This window comes from Bombus vosnesenskii, unplaced genomic scaffold (assembly GCF_011952255.1).
Source record: "Bombus vosnesenskii isolate JDL3184/JDL3185 unplaced genomic scaffold, Bvos_JDL3184-5_v1.1 scf7180000013431, whole genome shotgun sequence".
NCBI classification, from domain to species: Eukaryota; Metazoa; Arthropoda; class Insecta; order Hymenoptera; family Apidae; genus Bombus; species Bombus vosnesenskii.
Window position 1 is genome coordinate 1,207,082 of NW_022883046.1, and position 25,077 is coordinate 1,232,158.

The window sequence follows — 25,077 nt, forward strand, 5'->3', positions numbered from 1 at the left end:
GGAAGTCTTGGTCACGGCTCGTCGAGTCACCGTCGCTTCGCCTCTCGACCGTTGGGTCGATTCCTCGGCTCGCGTGCGGCCACCTGCGAGCGCAGACCTTAACCGAGCCCAAAGACCTAACCGTCTCGGGGCGATCGTTCTCCTTCGAAGCTCGTCTTCCGTTCCATCGATATCCTCGCGTGTATCCCCTCTATCGCGTATTACCGCAGTATTTTCGACAGAGATCCTCCGTCGGGATCGAGAGCAACGGTACGGTTCGTCGTTGATGGAACCGCAACGACGCAGTCTCGCGTGGGAATTCCGCGGCATCGATGGTAGGAAGGTGGCTGCGGTGGATCCGGATTAGTCGGTGTCTGAGCAGAGGGTCGTATACCGCGTCGGAGGGCAACAAATTTCCACGGCGTTTCGGGAGCTTATTAAGCCGACGAGCCGAATCTTGGTGCCGTAGCGAGCACTTAACCTGCGCGCGTAGTATCGGCCGCGACCTCAAAGAGCTTTCACGACTCGCCTCCTTCTTGCTTCTCGCTACCGTTAACGATACCCCTCCCAAACTTTGCACGCTTTAACGACTGCACGTCTACCTTCCGAGACAGGAATCCGAGCTTTATTTATTGCGATAAACGTTAACCACCGTTCTCTCGGCCATCTTACAAAAGGATTACGAGATCCCCTTACCACTCTGTCGGTCCCCTATCTCGCTTTCCTTCGCCGCCATCACCTCACCCAGTAGCTCGCCTTCGACTGATTTGTGTCTCTGCAGGCCGGGGGAAGGGAGATACCCAGAGTGGAGCCGTTGGCCGGCTCGCGACAAATTCGACACCCGATTTTATCAGCGACGATAAGCGACGCGGATGTCTCCCATAGGGGAATCTCCCTAGACGTGATCTCCTTTGCACGAGGATAGAAGTTCGATTCGCAGCGCAGCTGTTTTAACGTTGGACGGGTTGCGAAAAGAGAAGATAGGCTTCGCTCCAAAGCAATATCGCCGATCGGTCCGCCAGCGTCAGCTCTTTCTCAGTAATTTCCTTTGGCGGAAGAATTATCCACCTGTATTCAGGTCGAGTCGAAGATTTATTTATTTATTCAATTCAGTCGTGCGATGGAAAGAAAACGGAACAAGCGCGAGAGAACAGCGTTGGAAATTGGATCATAGGAAAGTGCGGCTAGCCGACAGCAGGCTTTAATGAGTTTTGCCGCGTAAAAAATCTATGAACCCAAGCTTTGCGAATAAAACGACTATGCTTCGAGAAAGCTTATCTCGCTTTCGCGTGGCATCGTCGAATAATCTTCGATTCACTTGGTGATTTTAGAGGAGAGATCACTGTCTGTTTACCCGACAAGCAATATCGAATATTGCGTGTCGCATACCGCTATAATATCTATCAGCCCCATTAAATGACAGAAAATCGAGGAAGATCGATGGAGAATAGGATCCTTGGGGAAGAGAAATGTAGGAGGGTTCTCTAATTGCATCGAACGCAAGATCCAGCGTCGGATTAGCGACGGTTCGCTGTCTTTGATCAACCCCCTGAAGATTCTCGCTCCCGTATTTCTATAGAAATTCTCCGGAGGAAATCAAGCTCAAACTTTGGATACTTGGGATGCCCCGTTCGAGAGAGTCGGTTCATCGTTGGGAATTTTTACGTGACGTTGTCTGCGCTGGTAAAGAAAGCTTCCGCTTTTCCCGAACGGTTGGCCTCAGGGGCGGGTTTGCAGCGCAGCAGTAGCGCCGATCCAACGCGATCGAGTATGCAGGCGCCGTGAAAACTTTTCCAATCGAGCGGAAACTTTGTTCTCGTAATTAAAGCCGCGCGAATACTTAATGAATTCGCGCCGGCACATCGATCGTTTCGTGCCGCTCTCGTGACACACGTGCTGATTTCGACCTTAACCCGTTGGAAAGAGCGGCTTCCGCTTCACGAAGTCCGAATCACGAGTCATCTAGGAAAAGCTGAACCGAGATGAAAGTCGCAAAATTGTGGGCATCCCGCGGAAAGAGGCAAGTTTAGTTCTCGTATCACGCGAAAGGATAACGGTCTGGAGAAGTCTAACGAAGAGACGTCTAGGGAGCTATTTCACCTAATTTAACTGCGAGACCTACACGAGCGCCTGAGGAGAACCGAGTCTCTGGAGTCTTGAAATCGCGAGCGCGCGAGTCTACTTCGCGACCGCGACTTTGCTCCGGTACGAGCTTCTCATGAAATAATCTACCGCGTAGAGTGGCACCATATGAGAAAGGGCAAACTGTGATCAACGAACTTGATTGTAAAGTTATTAAAGCGATACTGAGATTTCAGACATCACGTTTGGTTCGGATTTTATTTCTTTCTTTAGCATGCGTCGATTTCACGCTGCCTTTCATTCAGTATGTCTTATAATAATTTTATTTGTTTATCTACATATATCGCGGGTTCATCGTTTAAATAAAATTTCATGAAAAACACCTCTCGATTTCTTAATTTCTTCAACGATTCGCCAAACTTGATCAGGCGCCATTATTCCATTACAGTGATACCCGGTACACTCGCGAAAATCACAAAACACTCAGGTTCAAACGTAACGGTGTCAAATATCAAAGTAGTACTGCTCTTTTCGCGTTGTTCAGAGTTGAAAGGCGGATGTTCCAGGCTCTCGGATGATTTATCCAACAGGATATCGGCGCTCGTTCGATCGAGAGTGAGTTTCGCGATCCGGGTACTCGGAACTCGAGCTTTCGCGGCGGTCAAGGGTCGACTCTTTAATTAATGGATGGAAGTAATTAAGAAACGGGAATCTCCCGCGGGAAGTCTCGGGTGTAACGCGGCCGGCGTATTCTCTGGAGCGTGTACGTGCCTCTGGTTCGCAGCGTATTTGCCTTCTCCGAAACTTCTCCCTTCGGAGGAGCTTCCTTGAATTTCGCAAAATATTCAAAGTCGATTGGCGGGAAAACGAATCCAGTTAAGAAGGGGGGAATAGGGAAAAGGAGAGAAGGACAGAGATATAAAATACGAACCGAAGTGGAATTTATTAAAGGCGTGTTCGTCGGAGGTTTTTGTCGCGGTCAGGGCACGATCGTCTAGGTGAGCGTTCGCGCGAGGCTGGACGAGGTACGAGGCGGAATCGTGAACGTTACACGAAGGAGGACGCGGCAGCCAGGGCTGCGGCAAACGGAATGCCGTAAATCTCATGTAAATTCGGCCCGCCGCTTGATTTGCAAGCACAATGCCAGACAATTGTACGGTCTACCATCGAGCGGCCGGATGCGGAGTCTGCGAGTTTCTCCGGTCTCCCTGGTTAACTTCTCTCGTAGACCCGTTCGTTCCACCCTCGTCCCTTCCTCGTCCCCTATTCGTCCCACGGTTTACCGATACTCCTCTTGCTCCACATCTTCGACTGCATCTCTTTGCCCCGGAACCGCGTCTCTAAACGTTTTAACGATCGTTTTCTCGTTCGTTCGCGCGTTTCATTTCAGCTCGTTTCATTTCGCGTTCGTTCCTCGTCTCTCGTCCTCTCGCGTATTTCTCTCTCTTTTTGCTTCGCCTCTCTCGTTTTTCGTCTCGTTTCGTCCTCACCGCCGGCAGAAATATGTTTCGCAGATAAAAGAGAATCCCGTGTACGGGGCGCGATTTACTGGTAGAATCGGCGCTCGTAAAACCGCGTCGCGTTAACGCAATGGGAAGCGGCTTCCACCGTGGGTATATCTGTCCGTGGTCAGTGACGTACTCGCGGCGAAAGCGACCGCCGCGAACCACCCACCATTGGAATTCACACCAGTAATTCACGTTGTCCCGCAGCTGCACGGGATACCTGCTGCTTCGCGCCGATCCGTCCCCGTTAACGACCATTTGAAACCCAGAGACCATTCCCAGTCCACCGATTCACCTGGTACTCTTATTCGCCAACTTCGATCGTGTTTCTGTGACTCTTCGTGTGTCTACGTATCGATGACCAGTCACAGAGAAACCGAACGATTGTCTCCGCGGACAGTTTCCAATGGATCAATCGTCCGCCATTCGAAGGGAGGAAACAACGTTCGTCGTATTTACAGACGAAGAAAAGACGCGACCCGTTGCATTTCCTGTGAGACGACGACGATCAGACGATAAAGCCAGAGCGAAAAGAGGCGCGTACTTGTCGGGTGGAAGAGTGGCGCGAGAAATAAACGAACCAGCCCCGCGACTCGACTCGGCTTGACTCGACTCGAGGAAACTTTGGCCGGAGGCATGCGCGCATCGCGAGATCAGTCTCTCTTTGTCGCTCGGCCGTGTAACGGCGAGCGAGACACGAGAGTCGAGCGGACCGCGGTCGCACTTAACCGCCGACTATCAAGGTGCCAACGTAGCCTCCGCCGCGTTCTTCCGTTCCGTTCCATTCTGTTCCGCTTCGCTCCGCTCGTTCTCTCGCCGCGCGAGTTGGCCACCGGGCGAGCGCGCACGTCCTTCCGCCGCCGATACATAGCCCGCCAGTCGGGAAGCTCGATCCTTGCGAGTTACCACGGCCTCGCGCACCTCACGCCGATCGTGTCGCGATTCCCGCGCTTCTCTCATCTTTGTTCGACATGACGAGCAGAGGATCGAGGACGATCCAGGCCTCGACTGCAAGGTCCTCGGCCATTGAGCACGCGTACACCTGAATAACCTTGGAACTCTTCGACGAAGAAGCTTTGTCGTGTCTTTTGAAGAAGGTATAGTAGTGCGTGGTGTCGGAGGCGTTCTGTTTCGTCACGGGACGATTACCACAGTTACTCCACTATACGCAGAGTGATTTCCTTTTATTAAGGAATTTACGCAAAGCGGCTTGTGCCAGCTGTAATAATAACGGAGGAAGTGTCGATATCGAATATTGTGTCTCGTGTGTTTTGGTGGGCGTAGACCAGGGAAAGAACTAGGCGCCCTCGAGTGCTCGTAATTCCAGAGAGGATGAGATTCGTGGAGAGATCCGGACACCGTTGGACCTTTCTGGTGCTGCTGGCAACCGTAGGTGAGTGCATCGACGAGATTCTTTGATCTTTCGTGTCACTCGACGCGTTCGCTTTTCGGTTCGCTGACCTCGGGCCGATTCTTGCCGCGAGTTCGCCTAAACCTCTCCTACACCTCGCCTACTCTTGCTTGTACACCCGCGAAACTTACTCCGTCCTCGCGACTGATCACCGCGAATCCGCGCGAGCCTATCCGGCTCAACAGGTTTCCTCGTTTGACTCTCTTTTCCCGCGAGTTTCGTGCGACTCGCCGTAAAAAGGGACCAGCTTGCGAATTGAATACGCGATGCTTCGACCGACCAACGCATACGCTCAGACTATCTACATAGAAAAAGCAAATAGATAGAATAGCGTAGCGAAGTCGCTCGGTAGAAATTCGATAACTCGGACGGAGCTTCGTTGCAAATGTTACGACACGGATGAAGGAGAAGAGACTTGGAAGGAGGAAAGAGACAGAAAAATAAGGACAGAAAAACGATATTCAGGGAGAAAGCGAAAAGCTGGCTGTTGGGACACGGCCAAACCACGAGGATATAGTCCGAGTTTACGAGTGAAAAGACGTCGCGGCGTATTATGGGAAAACCGTGCAGCTGGTCAGGAAGGGAAGCTGCGTCTTCTTCCGCGAACTCGTTTGCAGGAAGAGCGAGCTGATCCCAGGCTGTACGAAGAACACCGCGGCATGTCGCGGCAAATGCTGTCGCGTCAGGAATTCGCGTTCCAGGCAAAGCGGATTTACTCGCGAATCGTCTGCACGGCCCTCTCTGACCTCGTCGGGTTTCCTCGTAACCCAAATAACGCGATTTCTATGGCTACTTCGTTTCGTTTAAAGGTCGTCGATGAGTAGCAAAAGCTTTACCCCTCCGGTATCGAACGAGGATAGAATTTAAAAAAAGGTGAATCACGAATTTCATCAGCGATTGCGCTATTTTCGTCGCTCCGATTTTGAGCGATTAAACTAAAAGACTAAAAGATTCGGTCGACTTTATATTCGTAATAGACAGATGTGAGAAACGAGCGCATCGTATTATTAAAAATGTAATCCTTCTCAAGCGCATAGCGTCACTGCTGCGAAATTGCAACGACGTCGCTTCCCCCTGTACTGGTCTTTAATGCGACGCTTGGTTTCACGACGATTTATATTTGTCACGATCCTCCGTGAATAAATTTTCGTTTTCGACGTTCGTTGTTCGTCGACCGACCGATATCGTCCTGAATTGTGGCCTCCCCGATCGAGAGAGCCACAACCTCCCTTTTCGTTATGCATATCATAACGAGGCTCAGCTCGCGAATTTCGATTCCCTACTCCTTGTTGACGGTGATACGTTCTGTTCGTTTCGCGATCCTCGTTTGGCGCAGGAACGACGTTGACGGACGCGGCCGCATTTGATTTTCGCCGTGCACGGGCTACTCGATATCCGCGTGGGACGGGACGCGAAAGGGAAACGAGCCGCGGAATAACTCGACGCTACGCATTAGCCTGATTAAAAGCCAGCCAGGCTGGGATCGCTTGCGTTTAATGGCGCTTTCGGGGAGGGAGAGGCAGATTGGTGATAGTTGCAGCGGCGCGTTTGCGTCTCTCTTCCTTCCGCTGATTTTCCTCGATAAACAAGCTCAGGTCTCGTTTCATGACTTCTTACGCGTCTCGAGCACAGGAGCTCTGGTAATTTGGTTTTCAGGTTACGTCAGGCACAAAACGTCGCGTCGTGAACACGGGGAAAAAGGTGCGAGGAAAATATGCGGGATAAACCGGCCGGAAACGTGACCTAGAACGGCTTGCAGGTTGATCGTGATTACGGCGAGCGCGTTTTCTTGAAATTAACGCTTTAATCGATGGAAAGTTGGTGTGAGCGATTCCCCGAGAAGCTACGAGATTCATAATGGAGGCTATTTCCATATCGCTTTCTCCTTTTTTCGGACTCGATACGCGGAATAGTTGCAACCGATGAGCCGGAACCAATCACCGTGCGAGGTCCGTTCATTCGCAATAATCTCGCGGACGACGAAAAAGCAGACTAGCCCATCGAGCCTCTCCATCGACGAAACGAATACTGAACAAACAGACCTGCGAGTTTAGAGGGTTTCGTTTTGCGAGCACGGTTAACCGTTAATCCAAGCCTCGGTGAAATCGACGCGGCCGGTCAGAAAGCGATATCGTCGAATGGAAAACAAAAAAAAAAAAAAAGGAATGAAAAAGCAAATGGAAAAAAGAAAAGGGAAAAGCGATTGTCTGGAAAAATCGGGCCGCCTCGCACATCGAGCGACGATTTCGTCGAGCGGAACGGGTCGAGAGGAACGCGTTCGAGGGTCACTGTATTTCAACGCGACAACCACGAGAATCGAGGCCGCCACGCTGCATGGAAAACGGCCCGCGTCCACGAAAATTCGCAGGCCGTTACTCCCTCCAAGTTGGCAAAGGCGTTAGGCGGTTAAACGGTTAGCTGTGCCCCGCGCAATACGGTAAGTGCTAAATTAAATTCAGCGGAACGAGCGAGCGACCGCGCGTATTACGGCGCGCTGAATCGGGACCGGGACGCCGCCGGTCGACGTAACTGAAAGGGGAGAAAAAATTATATATATATATATATGTATATATATATATCAGATAAAGGATAGAGGCAAGCGGGGATCTCGGTCCTCGGCGGCTTTTCCGAGGACAAAAGGAGGAAAAAATACGCGGGAGCTCGGTGAGCGCGGATTTCGCCGCCGCGCAGAAATTAGTTTTCCCGTTAATTGGACCGAGGGTACGCGAAGTCTTCATCCCGCGTAATTGGATTCGTATACGCGTATCTCTCGTGTTCCTTTCGCGACTAAAGCCGGTCTCGTTGTCCGATTGCAGCCTCGTTTGCGCTCTCACGTGATTCGCCACCGCCTTTGTGCGAGTCATTGGCTTCAATCGAAGTAGCTTCGAACGTTTCGTGGTATAGTTTATACCCAGCCGAGCTATACGCCACGTGTAGAGACTATAGACATAATCGTAGGAGGCCGCGAAGGCGAGCACGACGGCAGATTCATTCTCCATCCACCGGTTATCCGTCAGGCTTCCGTTCTACGCCGTCGTACCGTTAGGGCTGCTCGAATCTACCGTGCCCAATCGAACCACGTACATTACCAGTGATTTAAGTAGACCGATCGGGAAGCGACGGGGTTACTCTGGACGCATACAGCTAGCAGCGGGGCCAGGACTACGAAAATATCTGCTGGCCCGCAGCCAACTCACAGCCTCCGCCACCCTTTCGCGAGACAGTCTCACCTAGAGCCGGCGTGTATCGCGATATAGCAGCCAGACTACACGTATCGACTATTTATGGGTGCCCGCTCGTAGATTTATCGATATGAGGCGTATTTACGCGACCTCCTGGCGGAACAATCCTCGCCATTCGCTCCGAGTTCGCCTTCGATCGTCCTAGGAAAACCAGCCAGGGCATCGTCATCGTCTTCTTGGACGATCGTACGAAACGATTCGCCAGCGGTGCACAAAAACTTCGACGTACATTTCGTTATTATCGCTAGCGGGAGATCGGCCATGCCGTGAAGCGCGATGCGATCGAAAACTGGAGAAGGTTGCTCGATGAATGGGAAGGTTTTGCCTGGCGTTAGTCGATGGTTTGGCTTGCGAGGCATCCGGCTCGTCCACGACCCCCGAGCACCGTCGATGATCGCGAACTGCTTGCTCGGCTACGACCCTCTCTGCACTCATTCCTCCTCCCATCGGGGGTTGCTTTCAGCGGCTGCGAAAGGGCCGAGCTTACGCGTTCTAGAGTTACGCCGCATCGCACCATGGTACGCTACCGCGACTCGAGCATCACGCGATTCCGCAATCATATGACGTGGGTAGGGTAACATGCACCCGTGGGCTTATCGGCGGCCGCAAAGTGAAATTATTCCTGGTCAACCCTTGTCGCCGATACGCGCTCGTGTCGCGAAGGGAGGTCAGCCCGCACGACACCCTGCGCCTTTTCGTCCGCCCGTTACTTTTCTTCCGTCGTGCTTTCGAATATTCGAATTTTACCCCGCCGAACGTCGAGAATCGAGCCACTCTCGACATTCTCGTACCTTTCACCCCCATTCTCCCTCTCCGTTCCCTATTTTCCTTCGTGACCGTATTCGCGGCAACTTGGAAGCTCTTTTCGACGAACTAGCGTACACAACCGCCGTCGCGCCGGTCACCGTGGAGGCAGGAGCGTGCAAACGCCAGCCGGAAGAAAGTTTTTCGCTGCTCGTTAGCGCGTATCGATTTTCCCCCGATGCTCCGTTAGAATTTTACCGGACACGCGTCCCGTGCATTAAACTAATGTGTGGTCACAGAGTTAAAGCGAGAAAGTAGGAGCGAAGCTGCTTGGATCCCTTTTGGTCGCGTGTTACGGAGCGAGCACTTCCATGATCGAGTTCGAGAAGGTAACGAAGGGATGGAACGGTGATCCGCGAGATAACACCAGCTGCCTGTAGACGGTAATTAAGTGTCTTTCGCGACGGGGCAGTTTTACGGATCTATTCGTCGAGTGGACGTAAATTACAGGGCTGAACGAGCGTGAGGAGAAAAGAATGAGACGTCGAAACGGATCGTATATCCGATATCGTGCAAAACCAAGCTCGTGGAAGGTGGTGAGTCGGACACTGGAAGTCGGGAGACAGGGAGAGCGGTCCGACGTTTCAGATGAACGAAAACAGACGGCGAACTGCGTTATCTCGTCAGCTCGTTTCGTCGAAACTGTCTCACGCGAGCGACCAGCAGCTCGCTAATAATATCGTCGTAAAGAAGAAGTTGGCCGCAGGAGATGGATGCACTGATCTCGCGAAATTTGCTGATCTCCCCGGAGGAGAACAATCGAAGGCAAAAGAAATTACATAGCTCGCTCGAACGATCCTTTTTTGCGAGAGAATCACCGGAGTATCAGACGTGTGCACGAGATTCGAAAGGATCGGGATAATCTGGGACTGGAAAAACGTTCTTGGCTCGTTGTAGCGCGTTCTACGCCTTGTTCTCTCGGTGAAACGCGTTCGAGGGGAAGCGTATTCGCGATTGCGCGGCGCCCGGCAAATACCGTGGAACGATATTATTCGTGGCGGCGCTATTTTTTCAACGAACCACGTGAAAAAACGTTCGCGTAGCTCCGGGCTAATGCGATTACGAGGCGGGCTAGAAACGAGCGAATGGCCGAGTTAAATTTACCCGCGAAATTCCGGCGAAAGCCGAATAGATATCCGTCTACTCAACCGTCCTTGGATATTCCGCCGCGTTTCGTTACTACCTAACTCTCGTCTCGCGTCTCTCATTCGTTTGGCGAAGCGACTAGGTGAAACGACCGCAACGAACAAAAAAGAGAGGAAACGATCGACGCGTGGTCGTCGTCGTCGTCGTCGTCGTCGGTTAAGAAGCGATAAGTTTCACGGCACCCCGGAGAATCGGTGTTTCTCGAAGGCTGCGTGGCGCAGCTCGCCATTAAGGATATTCCGATATTATGCAAATGCGCGTATAAGCGCAGCCAAGAGGTCGTCCGCCGCTCTTTCCCTACGGTCTTTCCGTTTCGAATATTTCGAAAGCTACGTGCGCCCTATCGTGGTTACGTCGCGAGTAGACGGCGTGCGTCTACTACGCGACAGCCGGCCGCGACGTTTCCAATCGGATTTCGATTTCGAGTCAGCTTCTTTCATGTCCACCGTTCGTTTCCTCGAACATGTTCCAGTCGCGTGGACACCGTCTGAAAGAAGATCGCACGTTCTTCGCTCGAGCTTCGTCCGTCGTTCGGCGCCTCTCAAAATTTTCAAATCGAGTCGGATCGTGTTAGAATCTACGGACGGAGTTCTTTCTGAGCCGCTAACGAACGGTAAAGGGACCCGCGCTCCAGTAGGGTAGTTGAATGTTCATTTTCAATTAAGACACAGAAACGGGGTCACAGGATGAAAAACGAAGGAGAGGAGCAGGTCACGGGTGATTCGATGGAACGGTTTTTCAAGGAAAACGGTCGGTTTCTCTGCCGTCAGTGACGAGGTGGGGTGGATCCGTGGCACGGTAGGAGCCCCTGTGCACTCGGGAAGAACGATTGGCGTTTGCACGCGGTTCAGTGACCCTGGTTCAATCTCCAGGCAAATTGAATTCTTTTTAAAGATCAAAGACTACGATATACCTATAAGCGACGCGGCTAAGCTCCGCCACAGGACGTAGCCTCCCTTCGCGTTATCGACTTATACACAGCCAGGAATTCGTTTTTCTTGCGAAACGGCCGCTCCATCCTCCCTCGGACGAGAATCCGACTCGCGCCGCTTCCAAGGGGCTTACTATTAAAAAATGCCAGAAAGGATCGTTTCCGCTTTTTTTTCTATTCGACTCGCTGTAAAATTCCATCGCTCGATCGCTTTTCACTCTTTTTCGAAATCTATTCAACGGCGTAAACAGTCTCTCGTCTTCGACGTTTGACTCGGTGACGCGTTAAAACACCGACGACAGGACGCGAAATACAGAGAGAAAAAAGAGGAAAGAGAAAAAAACGAACGACCCTCGACTTCGCGCGTTTCCTCCAGTGCCATTAACCCAAACGGGCCGTTCTCACGAGCTGCTCGTCGAGCGCGTCGATTACGTTGCATCGCGACGCGTGTACTCGATCCTCCTATCCGTCGAAACGGATGTAATCGTGGACAAGCCAGACGAACTAGCCTGGTGTTTCCACCGATCGCGCACACACGAGCTCCGCCGAGATTTACGAGATCCGAGGGATAACCGGCAGCTTCTTGGCTCGGTTCCCGGATATAAATTACACGGCCGTCGCTTTGCATTCGTGTTTTTTCGTCGCAGGGGCAGCTTCGGAAAAATCGGCGAGTACCGCGAGTTCGCGTTTGCCATTCCGATTTGCGTTCGCGGCTGATCGAGAGAAGCGTCGTGCGTGGCGAGCCAACGTTGGCGCGTTCGAAGCGTTTCGTGAGTTCGTTCAGCTTCGGTTGACCCGAATCCGTGCGGCGGTGCTCGCGGCCGGTCTTGCGATCCACGGTAGCAGTCTCGGTACCGTAACTTCCATCGAGGTCATCGTTCGTGTATCGTACATAGGGATGGCTTGGTGTCGCGACGCGATTCGCGAACATGTCGAGTGCGAAATAGTCGAGGAAACATCGAGGGGGGGGGGGGATGAAAGAGAAAGAGGGACAGAAAGAGCGAGAGTAGGGGAACGGAAGTAAGAGGACGAGGAGGAGGCGCGACGGAAGAAAGAGAGAGAGAGAGAGAGAGAAACGGTAGAGTTTTGTTTTTAGAAATTACGAGGTAGCGCGTTTGTAACGGCGCGGACCGGCTGACGGAGAATGGCCGGCACGTTTTCAATTAAGCCCATAATTACGAATTCGATGGGAATATGCCCGGTATATGTGCGGCGCGTGCACGCTCGTCGACGTAATTAGAGCCTCGATATTTATGCCCGAGCATTAACCGTTCCGTCCTTTCGCGATGCTTTCCGGTCCGCTTCGATGCACTCGCGGTATCGGGATAAGCGGCGCTTCGTATCATAGACGCGAGGGCTCGTTCGATTTAATACCAAATTGTACCCGTATGTCGGCCTTTTCTCTTCTTTTTTATCCGTTTCTTTCTATTTTCTCGTTTTATCGGGTTTCACGGTGACGTAAACGGCACGGGTCGAACGCAAATAGTCGTCCCTTGACGACGATGACTAGGACGACGAGCGAACGTGCGACGGCAAAACGCGCGGCTTGTACGCGCAACATCTGTCGAGCACGTGAAACGCGTTACCCAATGATATATGTTAGGAACCGAAAGCTAAAACGTTTTCGGGCCTCTTTCGGAGCGTAGAAACGCCGCGATACACAGAGAGCATCGGTAAAGACGTGTATACGCCAGGGATCGATCGTACTTTCAACTAGTGCGGATGTCTCCGAAAACTTGTTAAACCGACTCGAATTACGTAGACGGAGAACTTAGAATGCTACTGCCTGTATAAACCCATTAAGGATCGGAAACGCGTAACCGAGCGCTCGCGTCTTGTGCGCCCGTTTTCCTATCAGCCAAAACCTCCATTTCCCATTCCAGCCCGAAGGAACAAGCTTTCCTCTCCCTTCTCTTCCATCCGTCCTTCTTGACTCTCTCTCTCTCTCTCTCTTTTTCCCTTTGCTTTGCAGCTCATCCGTGATCCGCGACGCGTACGCGCGCTGTCCTCGACGAGAAAAGCTGATGCTCATGACAGAACCTCGGGATTTCCAGAGGAGAGGTTCTCCGCTGTATCGTCGTCGTCGACAACGATCGCGATACACCGAGGAAATTCCATCCGCGTTGCGGCGCATAGTTCTCGGAAACCGCGTAAGGCGAAACCATCAGCCTTGGCTACGCTCGAAGGAGATCGCGTCGTGGTGTAACTTTAATTCCTCTATTATCCCGCATTGCCCCGTTAGACGATATTACCTATGCAGCGGCGCTCGCAGGTGCCCTCTGTACGCCATTCACCGATTCCTCGTTTCTGCAATCCGCGTGCGTCGTTTTCGTTTTCCACAAGAGGCACCGACTAATGGGCGAACGCGCGCCTTTGTTTCGTCTTAGAATCAAGCGGCAACAAATAGAATCGGTGTTGGTGGCTTATCTGGTATCGCGCACGAGGGACAAACGATTTCTGTCGCTTCTCCCGTCTACGCTCGGGCAACACGCGGAAGCAAGCCGTTCCCTGCGAATCTCCAGCGGAGAACGCGAATAGATAAACCGCGCGTAAACGTTGCAAGAAAATTTCTTAACAGAGGGAAACGAGATAGCGTCCCTCGGTCTCGCAGACGGTGGGGGCTTTACGAGGTGGCTTCGCGTAGCCGGCTAACTAGCCGTGCAATTATCCGTGACAATAGCCGTGCGTCGTGGCAAACCGTGGCATTGCAACCACTCTCCGGCTACCACTGTCGCCGCTGCCTCCGCTGCCTCCGCTGCCACCGTCGAGCTCCCTGTTCCTTTTTCTCTTCCCGTAAACCGGTAATGGAACGGACGCGCAGCCGCAACGGTTAGCCTCTATCTTGCCGATTCCAGATTGAATTGCTTTTCTGGTTGCCATTTGCCCCTGCTTCCTGCCTCATGCCTCCTGCTCCCCTACGGGATCGTCTGTGCACGATCTGTGACGCCCGAAACGAGCCGACCACCATCGAGCGAACTCTCTTTTATCTATTCTATTTCGCTCGTTTACCATCTCTACCACGATATCAGCCATGTACCACTCGAACGTCTGTCATGCGTTCCTCTCGCGAGCGAAGGCCGCGATTCGTTAACTAGAAACAGCCTCCCGCTGATCCGCGATGCGATACACGCGAGCTGAAGGGACGCGGGAAACGGTTCCACAAGCTCGTCCGTAACGATACGAAATGCATATTAATGCCACGAGCAGCACCCGCGAATGCCGCCAGAAACAAGCTTTTACTCCGACCTCTCTCTCCCGTGCTGCTCGCTTTTTTCAAACTTTTTCCACCGGACCCACCGCTGGCTTCCTTTTTACGCTCCACCCTTTTCCCGTTCCACATCGGACAGGCCTTCCCACTTCTCCCGAGCGCTTCACCTCTAATTTCGTGCAACTTCCGCGGTGTTTCTCGTCGAGACCATGGCAGGGCTCGCCGTTTTTCGGTGGTTTAGCCTCTGGACATCGTTAGCAGCACGGAGAGTTGGGTGATCGCGGAAGATACGTCTCGTTTCGGGGCTTAGTCGAAAGTTCGACGAACAGTTTACGCGGGTCTGACAACAGGGCGCGAGCTTGCGAAAACGGATATACGATATACGGAGCTTAGAAAAAAGCCCAGGGAGAGGCCGTACGGTAAACACGGAAGACCCGCAGAAGACGGTGCGGGAAAATAAATGTCGAGGCAGCGAGAACGGTGACAGAGGATAGGTGGGTCGAGAATGGCGGGGTCGGAAAGTAGCTCGGTTCTTTTTGCCTTTATTCGCCAGTTCGTTTACGTTGCCACGATTAGAATTAACCTTTCTTTTTCTTTCCCTGCCAGGGAAAAAAGTTTCCGGGAACGCTCTCAAAGGACGTCGGCTGACGTCGACTCGAAGCGACCGGTTGCCTGAGAGATTTGGAGCGCGTACCTTATCGATCGGCCACCGATCGTTTAAATCCAGTTACCGCTATCTTTGTAACGGCTGCGAACTCTTTTTCGAGTCGGACTGAAAGACCGAATTGAGACGTGGGAAACGAGGTCGCCCTTTAAACGCCCGGCTAAACGTCTCCCAGGGATTTTTGCGAGGAAGCGTGGTTCCCTCCGATTATCCGGTAACGCGTGTCCTCGACGATCTCGGCTAAAAGGATCGACGTCTCTCTTTGAACGGGCAAGCCACCCTTTATGGAAACGATCGGTAATTTCCATAATTGTTTGCGTCCGACTGTTTTCGTAACGAGGGTTCGGTTTCTTTGAACAAAGTCGCGGGGGAGGAATCGTTAAATTAAGAGCATCGCTCGTAGAGGGAGAACACGAAAGGGGAGACTAGGATGCAAGGCGAAATAACAAAGTTTAGCTTAATCCCCGGTATAATCTGCCGACAAGTACGTTTACCGGAGCTGGTAATCTAACGAAGAGTCCATTGTCAGTTAGTTGACATAAACGTCTCTGCCGAGATATCGAATTATGCCTTCCCTCGATCCCGCGTCGCGCTAAATCTCCGCTGTGCGATGTTTGGACGTCAATCCGCGCGTGCACGTACGCCGAACCGGAAGTGGGTTTAAAGCTCGTTGGAAAACCCATACTTCCGACCCGCGGACTACGTGCGCGATAACGATATTATGTCGCGTGTTTCGTTGGACGACGTTTTAAAAAGATTACCGATTTTAACAGTAACGATTAGTTTCTGCATTAACGGAGGCGAATATCGTATTAATACACCCGATGGAACATTGAATTTCGGATCTTCAATCTGATTATTAATTTTGGAAGTTGCATATTACTAACATTACCATTATCTTCGTACACGCCGGGTCTGGTTATCGATTATTCGAAAAACATCGGATGATTGTTTTCGTGGAAGTATTGCTTCATCGTTCGTGTGTTAACCCACACAGTTGCAGCCAGACGGTGATTATTCGTTGATGCGAAAGTGGAATCCTGTCCCTTCGCTGGTACCGGATAATAACTCGTAATTTTATGCATATAATATCGGTGATTCGCCTTATTGATTCGCGGCGAATACGTCGGGAGACCGAGGAAGGCTAGTACGTGTTCCATTTGTTCATCTAACGTCGATCGTATGACCGAACACGACAGACGAAGACGGAATACCGTTCCGCTGTGGTAAGACGTTGGAATCGGGACGAGCAACGTCAAGTAAATGTCGGCCGTAGTCGATCGTGACGGGTAGATGGGTCGCCCGGAACGAGTCGATTAGGGTGAAACCGTGTTTCTTAAGCAGCACGGAAGACCGGTTCAACGGGGTAGAAGATCATGTTGGAATGGGACAAAAAGCGGCCCGGATAAGTTTGTTCTTGCTAGAGAAGTTTACCTTTCGTTAAGTCGGAGTGGCCGCCACAGTTTTAGGAGAGGGAGACACCGGAGTATCTAGTTAACCGGCGATGAAGTCGTTCGCTCGAGTGACCCTCCTTCTTCACAGAAGCACGCGGAAGCTTCATCTCGGGACGATTAACGCGTTTTCCTCCGATATCCACGGCTGACTCCTCAATTTCCGTTTCCGTCTCTCTGTCCTCCGCGAATTACAGTTTCTACCTCGTTTCTACACCATATGGAGAACGAAAGAGCAAGAGAGAAAGAAAGAGAGAGAGAGAGAGAGAGAGAAATGGAAAACGTGTTCGAAGGGGAACATTCGAGGAAAGACAGGAAGGACGTCGGAGCTGACGGGCGAAAAAACGAGTGAAAAATATCGAGTCGGGCACAATGGCCCCGAATCTCGGATAAAATAGGATAAGATATCCCTGGCCTCATAGTCAAGGTGCGTCTTGGCGAATCGGTGGACGGTGAGATCGAGAGTAGCGGGGGCGAAGTTATACGGCAGGATTACGAGATTGCCACCAGGGGATTACGAGGATAGCTCCCGGAACGTCCAATCTCAAGGATAAACACTTTCCTACGTTCTTGCTCTCGCTCGTCGCCTCTGGAGGCCTTGGAGACACGAGCATTCGCGGAGGCTCCGCCCGATTCTCCGCTTCCTCTCTCCCTTTTCCTCGTCGAGTTTACGGAAGACGTAGGGAAGCGCCATGTCCTTCGCCTTATTGAGAGAACGACACGCACTCGGAACTTTTCTCGTGCTTCACCCGCCACTATCAACCTCCCTCTGCCTCACACTCGAACTCACACCCTCCGGCATAGGGACGCGCAAAGGCGTGAACCGTCTCTTGTTCGTATTCTTCTCGTCTATCGGAAAAGTTGACGGAACAAAGGTGAAGAAACGGAGGAAGAAGTGAAAGTAGTAGAAGTAAAAGTAGAAGAAGAAGAAGTAAAAGAAGAAGAAGAAGTCTTAACGACTCAACCGGAGGAAGTCGAGAATGACGCGATCGGGCGGATTGGAGCTCAACGGAAAGTCGCGACCGCGAGACCGGCCGCGAATAGCTCGATAAACGAGAACAAAGGGTCCGAACGGCAGCTATATCCTCGAGCTATTCGACAGAACTAGTTTTATCGAGCTTACTCGGCTCGTTCGTATGTCGCGGTGTGCCGCTCCGAACGGTTCGCCGCGTCGATATTGCCCGCCCGGTTCGGGACGGTTGCCTCGTCGTCTTCCTACGCTGGCTGCGCTGGCTCCTCGCGTCCACGTTTTCTTTTTCCTCTCTTTTTCTCGTCGTATCTACGTCCCCGCGCGCTCCACCCTTCCACGCCCACGCCACTCTTTTAATCCGCGCTCGCGATCGTTTTTTCCTCCCGCTCGCAAGGAAAAGCCGGGATAAACTTCTTTGGCGGGTGGATGTGCTCGAGCATAACGATCCTTCGCTCGCCTCGGACGCGAAGCAACATTGCATCTCATTTTTTCCCAGAGTTCGCGCGCAACAACACCCCGATGAGAAAAGCTCGTCGGAAAGTTTCCTAGCGCCCCACGATGGAGTAACGTGAGCTCCCGTTGAAATTTACGCGAAGCCACCGTCCGCGGTACGTTGCTTTATAAAAACGAGCTGCCTCGACCGATGATATCGCGCGAGGCTACCCGCCAGACGCACGACTAGGAAAAGTTCAGGACCAGTGCCTGGACTTAGAAGACGGAGTTGTGGTGGTGTTAGACGGGTTTACAACGGAGCCGAGTAGTGACTGGCCTAGTAAGTTGTGCCGTTACTCGACCATAAACACCCGGATTGCGTAACTATGCGAATGCAATGCCCATAAATAAGGAGCTCACGGTGAAAGAACAAGCGTGAACGAACCAGGCGCGTCGAACACGATCTCTCTTACGTATCGAGCAAGCTCGCGATCCACTATATGTACTTTCGTTTCCTTCTTGGAAGCCGAAAACCGACGCAGGCCCACTTGGCGGCGAGCGATCGTGCTCGAACACAGTGGCTCGTGTTGTTCGTTCGATTCCTGGAATAGAATCGCGGTTGAAAAGAGAAGTTCCTCGCTCGCAGCCTCTAGAATTCTTCTCAAACCGCATTGGCAGAGATCACGGGGTGGCTCGATGATCGGGAAGCTTAGCGTTATTGGCCGCGACCCTATCGATCGAGCGGGTCAACGCTCGTAATAGCCGAGTGTCGATGGTGGTGCGCGGGGAACAATTAGTCGACGTAGACTTTTCACGAGGACTCTGTTCGATAGTATTCCATAAGGCTGCAATTGGAGAGCTAAGAACCGGCCGTTTAACCGCTATTAGTGCTCCCGGTGTACTGGCAAGCAAATACCGGTGTTCTCACTACCGTTGGATCGAAAAACTTTCGTTCGTCGAGGAAGACCGATATTCGTCGACGAGATATTTGCGTTCTCGTCCAACCTCGAAGGACATCGATCTCACAGTTTTTCCGGTAGACCTCAAAGTTCTTCATCACCCATTCGCGATCCTCGCCCAAGTGCTGGCGATCGGATAGGAAATTACGGAACAGGAAAAGGTGGGATGAGGAATTCAGCGAAAGTAACGCGCATCGATTAGCCCGTTTAAAAGCCAAAACGAAAAGATCGGACGGAATTGAGTCACGCGTACCACCAACAACGAGAGGCACTGCTAGTGCGGGACCCGAGAGTAGTCGAGAGTGCTAAAGGTATATTTCGTCGACTGGAAGGTCTCCGGAGGAACGGAGGTACAAGAGGGAAACGGCAAAAAGAGCGTAGAGGAGAAACAGAAGCGAAGAGGAAGAGGCATAGGTTAGGAACAAAACGGAGAGAAAGAGAAAGGCTAGAGACAGGAAGGGGGCGGATAAACGGAGACGAAAGGAGAGGGAGGGAGACAGTAGATAACGGCGGGTAGGAGCGGCAACCGGCTCGACTGGAATCCAATGGCGCAAAGCCAAGAATTTTCAGTTTTCATCAGGAATTTTCCGTCTCGAGCCAGGCTTTGCCCTGTACGCTCGCAAAAACATCGGGGAACTGGTCTGGTGGAGGACCGGAGCCAGAGAAACGAACAACGGAGACGCGGACAAAAACTGCAACCTCGGAGAAGCCGGGGAAAAGTTGTCGTCCAAAGAGGAAGAAGAAGCAACAACGGGCCACGGACTTGCACTATATAGCGCGCATTTTCCTGCATGCAAAAAAGTGGTCCGTCAAAAAAATACGTCAGCGAGAAATCCATCCTCGTTCGTTTAAAAGCATGATGGAACGAGAGTGCTTGTATTTGGAGCAGGAATACACTGCTTCTTCACGCTTTTCCTCTGCCTTCTTAGTCGACCGAACCTGCGTTCTTTTCCGTTCGACGTGAGAAGCGATTCACTCGGAAAATTCAGGGCAACTCGTGACGCATTGTGCTCGGTGATCGTGCGATTCCTACCATGCTACCATGCAACGAGGGAACTCGAGGTGAACGACGCGCCGATTTCGAAGGTCGCTGGATTTAAGCATGATTCGAGATTTCTTGCCATGCTGGATGGAAAGATCTATGCAGGCAGAATCAAGATCGATCGCTTATAAGTTTGAAGGTATCGTTTCCTTTAATATCGTCGTGTGGAATCTTCGTCGTTTAGCAAACGTTTCCTTAAGCATTGTAAATAGAGGAGGACGATCGTCCCGGGCGACAAAGTTAAGCATAGTGATCTCGTATAATCTGGCAATTACCTCGTACGATTAAATTTACCTCCAACCTGGACGATTAATTACTCGTAGACGTTGCATTACTCCGACAGTTAACCAACAGTTGGCTTAATCCCGTTCGATTCCACGTAAACGGGCAAACAAAAAAGGGGCTTTCTCGGACTAATGATACGATACTATGACCTCGATCGGTGGATCGGTGTGCCTCTCGCCCGAAGCCCTTTAAATCGCTCCGTTTGCGAATCGCGTTCAGCGCTACTCGCTAGCAGGCAATTTAGTTCGGAAAACTCGGCTGCTACGCCAATGAGAGAGAAGTGGGACCGGTGTGACTGGTTCGCAGATGCGAGACCCTCGGTTCTCCACGCACCTCGTCGCACGTATACACGCACGCAACAGCCTGCGATCGTTCCACTCGCTCCTCGCCGCGTTTCCTCCACGTCAAGGAAATCCCGGATAACGGTCGATCTTGAGTGCCATCGATTTCGCGCGTACTTGCTTACGTCGTCCCAATATCGCGAATTCCCCCCCTCTCCCTTTGCCTCTCCTTCGGTTCTTATTTCGCCACTCAATCGAGAGCCGATCTTAATATCCACTGAATTTCTATCTCGTGCCACGAGGCACGACCGAATAACGTTAGAAATCGCGTTAGATCGAATCGATGGCGGCTGATTCGTAGCAGAACACGCGTCAAAAAGTGTGACGTAACGTAGTAAAAAATAGCTGGTTAATCGCGCGACGATGCATCCGCTATCCGCTCTCCTCCTCGTTCCTCCTCGCCACTGTTTTTCTCTCTTGCATTCGTGCACGAGGGCGCGCGCACAAACGCACGCGGAAAACGTGCCGGAAATCCGTGCAACAGGTGCCGCCGGCGAACTGCGAACTTCTCGCACAGTTTCGCAGAGTACCGGTACAGTTTCGGGAGCGGAGGAACAGTCGCGATAAGGAATAGTTGAACACGGTGCGTCGTGTTTTCCAATCGGGAAATCGATCGTTGGACGTGGCTCGCGTGCGGTCAGAGATGTTTCAGCGATAACGTGGCTCCGCGAGGAAGAGAAAGACGAAAAATCGGAGACTATGTAGGCAGGCGAGCATCTCCGCGTTCCTCGATGATAAATCGTCGCGCGAGGTGCCATGTATTCTCGTGTCATCGCGTCGAGACAGGCTACCGAACTCGTGAACTACTTCTTTTTCCTCCCGAAACTATGTTTTTTCCTTTTTCCTCTTTCCACCACTCGATCACAGCGTGTCTCTAAACAGATTTACGAGCGACACATCGGCCACGGTTCGTTTTAAAAATGCACTTTGTTGTTTGGAGTTTGTTGTACAAAGTTCGCTGAGGTACGCTTGGCTTCGAACGAAACAGTTAAGTTAGGTAATATGCTCTAGAATAGAGTCAGCGTTTCGTTTCGTTATCGAAAGCCTCGTTGCGAGTCGTTCGAGCCGTAGCACGAGTTTCTTCGTTCGATCGCGTGGCGTTTGGTTAATGCGAGTCTCGTGTCACGATTAGCTGGCTCCGATGGCTTTTTCACGGCTAACGAGCAACGAGAGAAACAGAATAGCTCTGATCACTGTTTCGCCTGTACGCTGCGTCGAAGATACTCGCCTTGTACGCTATCTATCGTTAATTGCGATACCTTCCCTGTTTTCCAATGATAATAATAATAATAATAACAATAGCAACGACGATAAAACAATCGAGCGACGTGAATCGAAAGGTTTCGACCGTGTAAGTATCCGTACGCGGAAACGATCTGAATTTTTCCCAGCCCCGATTGTCCTAGCCTGTTCGTTGTTTCTCCCGTTCGTCGGAGGGGAAACGCGAGTTCGTTACGCTCGTAAACCCTGCTGGTGCTCGTTACTTTTCCGGCAATCCGTCAAAACAGCGGCGTGCCAACAACAACCACCGGTCCTGACGTCGAGACCGTTTAGATCGCTCGGTCACGTTCGACCACTCTCCACCGAGGAAAAAATGCTGTGAAGGGGACACAAAGGAAACCTTCGGAGCAGTGGGCTCTCTAAGCACGCAGCCACACAGGCACGTAGGCACGCAGCAGTGCGGAGATACGCGCGCTACGTACATTACGCATACACACGGCTCGTACGCGATGCGTGTTGCGCGTAGTAACGCGCACAGAGGACACGTGATACGCTCTCCAATGTATCCCACGCTCCTTCGCTGTTGGGAGTTGGAAGACGACGTCAAGTCCCTCGATGTACGCGCACATACCATGGACGTGTGTACAAAAGTACGTTGTTTTACGGAAGGATGAGCTGCGAATCCCGTGCCGCGCGTCACGACGTCGCGTTTCACGTTCGACGGAAGTTTCGATGAGACCGAGAGGCGATCGAGAGGCGACGGTGTTATAGAAAAAAGCAATCATGGAAAGATAAACGAGGCGGGAAATGTGGTAAGCAATACCACCAGGCGTAAGAAACCTAGCATGGTGCGACACCTTATCGCAGGTCGAATGAAAGCCGCTGTTATCGCTCTGGCTCAACATGCCCAGACTTTGACTCCTGCTTAAGAACACTAGAGCAGAGATTTTCTCTTTCAAGTGGATCGCTCAACACTATTTAATTGTCCTGACTTTCTTATCGAAATATCTCCATCTATATTTCCCTTCGTTTAGATCGCGCATCCTGTTGACTGTTTCTTTCCAAGACCTCTCTCTCTCTCTCTCTCTCTCGTCTTTCTCTCTTGCTCTCTCGTTCTCCATATGTGTAGAAACGAAATAGAAACTATAATTCGCGGAGGACAGAGAGGTGGAAACGGGAATTGATAGTAGATAGTAGAGTAGGTCGTCTTTTCGCGGAAACGTGACCTTCTTTCCCCCGTCTTGTCGCGTCGTGAGCTCGCCGCGGTAAGACGCATTTCGAGCCAGTTACGTATACTACCGTGTCTCGTTTTTGTCGCGCCTACGGCTACCGAGTTTACGTAGAAAGAGCATCGATCGAACAACGCCAATCAAAGAGAATTTTGACGGTGTTCTGTGTGGAAGCTGTTCTGGTATCTGGCGTACCGTGACGCGAACAGGGTTAAATTTAGCTTCGATCTTCTCTTAGGAAACGTTGAACCCAAGACCTTTCCGTCCTCTTCTCTCGTTCTGGTCCGTTCGGCGTTCCTGCCGTCTGTTGGTTCGGTTGGCCGGTCGCTTTCGCTCCGCGGCCCTCCGTGGCCCTCCGGTCGCCCTAGGGGTCCGTCGCGGTTCGTCTACAAATATAGGCTGTAACCAGGGTCCGTGATTTGCGCGGTTTTCGTTCCAAAACAGCAGCCACTGTTATTTCTACCGAGTAACAGAACGTCCTGACCACTGCGATATCCGGTCTCTAGACGAGTTTTAACGAGGTGGCACGTGTTCTTTCTTATCGGCCTCGCGTCCCCCCGTTCCACCTTCCCTTCGGTTCTCCGGCCATAGTTTACATTTCTTTCTCATTTCGTAAACGACAGTTTCGACTACGGTCGGCGCGCGTGTAGACGATTCGCCGCCCCCCCCCCCACTGCATCTCATTTCTGACACGTTCGCCGCGCGCCCCATTTTTTCCGCCCTCGTCTTGGTTCGTCGTTTAACGCCACGTCGAACTGCACACAGTATGTGGCGCTCGTTCGCCAAGACAGTATCCAGGAATGCTCTTGACGTCGTACGTGCGATAAGCGCTCTCTCAGCTTCTCCGAACTCGACGAGAGAAAAAAAAAGTTTTTGTCGCCGATCCGGCCGCCATATCTGCGGCCACGAAATGAAAGAGCCTCTTGTTACACGCTGCCATTCTTGGGGCCATGCGGTTTTACTCAGCCTCTCCTCTCTCGCGCCACCCGTCGTGCATGACCTCTTCCAGTGCCTTCGACCACGTCGTCGTTTTTCTTTTTCCACGCTAACGCCCGAACCGGGACACCGACCGTTCCTTCCACAATACTTACATATGTCCGCGTACATACATTCGCGGCCGTGAACGGGTCCACCCGATATCGGTATCGGCCTAGCGGTATACGCGTCTTGTACGCACAACCTCGCGTGTCCATTGCATCGTGTAAACTCCGGCGACGCTGCAACCTCGTATTTGTTCGAGCAGAAAGCGGCTACCCGTGTCGGCGGTGGACGAGCGACGCTCGAGAATCAGGAATTCCAAGGTCGGCGAAAGGCGGGGACGGTAGTGTTCAGGGAAAGCGACTACGCGACAGTCGTATTCACGGGCGTGGGTGGACGCGTTCTATATATCTCACGGTATTTCTCCAAAGATACTTACTTCGGAGCTGCACGTAAGTAGCTTCCATGCCGTTGCGATGCGCGAACCGAGGGAGAAGTCAGGTACGACCAAGCTGGCCAGTTTAGCGCCTGGACCGAGCTCTATCCTATTGCGGAGACGAGACAAAGAAATGGTACCGGCTTAGGAAATATCGAGTCCCTGCTAATGGAGGCTTATCCTCTATGAGATTTGCGACAGGTTTTCGACTTTGCTTTGGTTATTCTTTTGAACCGTGGGACTAATAGAGCCTGTAATCTAGACTCCAATTAGACCTTGAAAGAGTTCAATAGGCACTCGAAGCGTCATTTGAAGCGAAGAATAATACCTAAGCGGTAGAGCGATGTAAAGGGCTAAGCTGTTCGAAGGAGGAAGGAGTTCCGGGAACGGAAACGTCCCGCGAGATTTTGTCGAGAGCCACGATTTATGGAACGGATAAACAAGAACGGTCCGTTTCTAGAATTACGTTCGAGTGTCATCGATCAACACGTCGCGAGATACTCCTTATCGAGACGTCAAGGAGACCTCTGGAACCAATTCGACGTATACATATATACCGTGTCGTCAGTGTCGCTCGTCTGTCGAACGAAACGACCCGCGCGTCATCGTGAATTCGGACGACGTGCTCGTCGTAGCTAGTCGAGTCGATCGAGTTTAATCGTGGAACAAAGGCTGGCGCCGATAATGCACGTGCTAGAATGGTAACGGTAAGAAAGTCGAGCAGAGAGCGGAGAGGCATTGCTGAGCCTGAGGCACGGTAT

At 51.8% G+C, this 25,077-nt stretch overlaps 2 protein-coding genes across 2 annotated transcripts in view; one reads left to right on the forward strand and one right to left on the reverse strand.

The window, feature by feature from the left end:
* Positions 1 to 25,077, reverse strand: part of LOC117238090 — a 74,542-nt gene that overhangs the window by 33,564 nt on the left and 15,901 nt on the right. The window lies entirely within an intron of this gene.
* LOC117238078 (hemicentin-1) overlaps positions 4,305 to 25,077 on the forward strand; it is a 32,176-nt gene continuing 11,403 nt past the window's right edge. Inside the window, exon 1 of the mRNA XM_033502703.1 lies at positions 4,305 to 4,959. Coding sequence (XP_033358594.1) covers positions 4,899 to 4,959 — 61 coding nt within the window. The 5' untranslated portion in view covers positions 4,305 to 4,898. The remainder of the gene's footprint in view (positions 4,960 to 25,077) is intronic.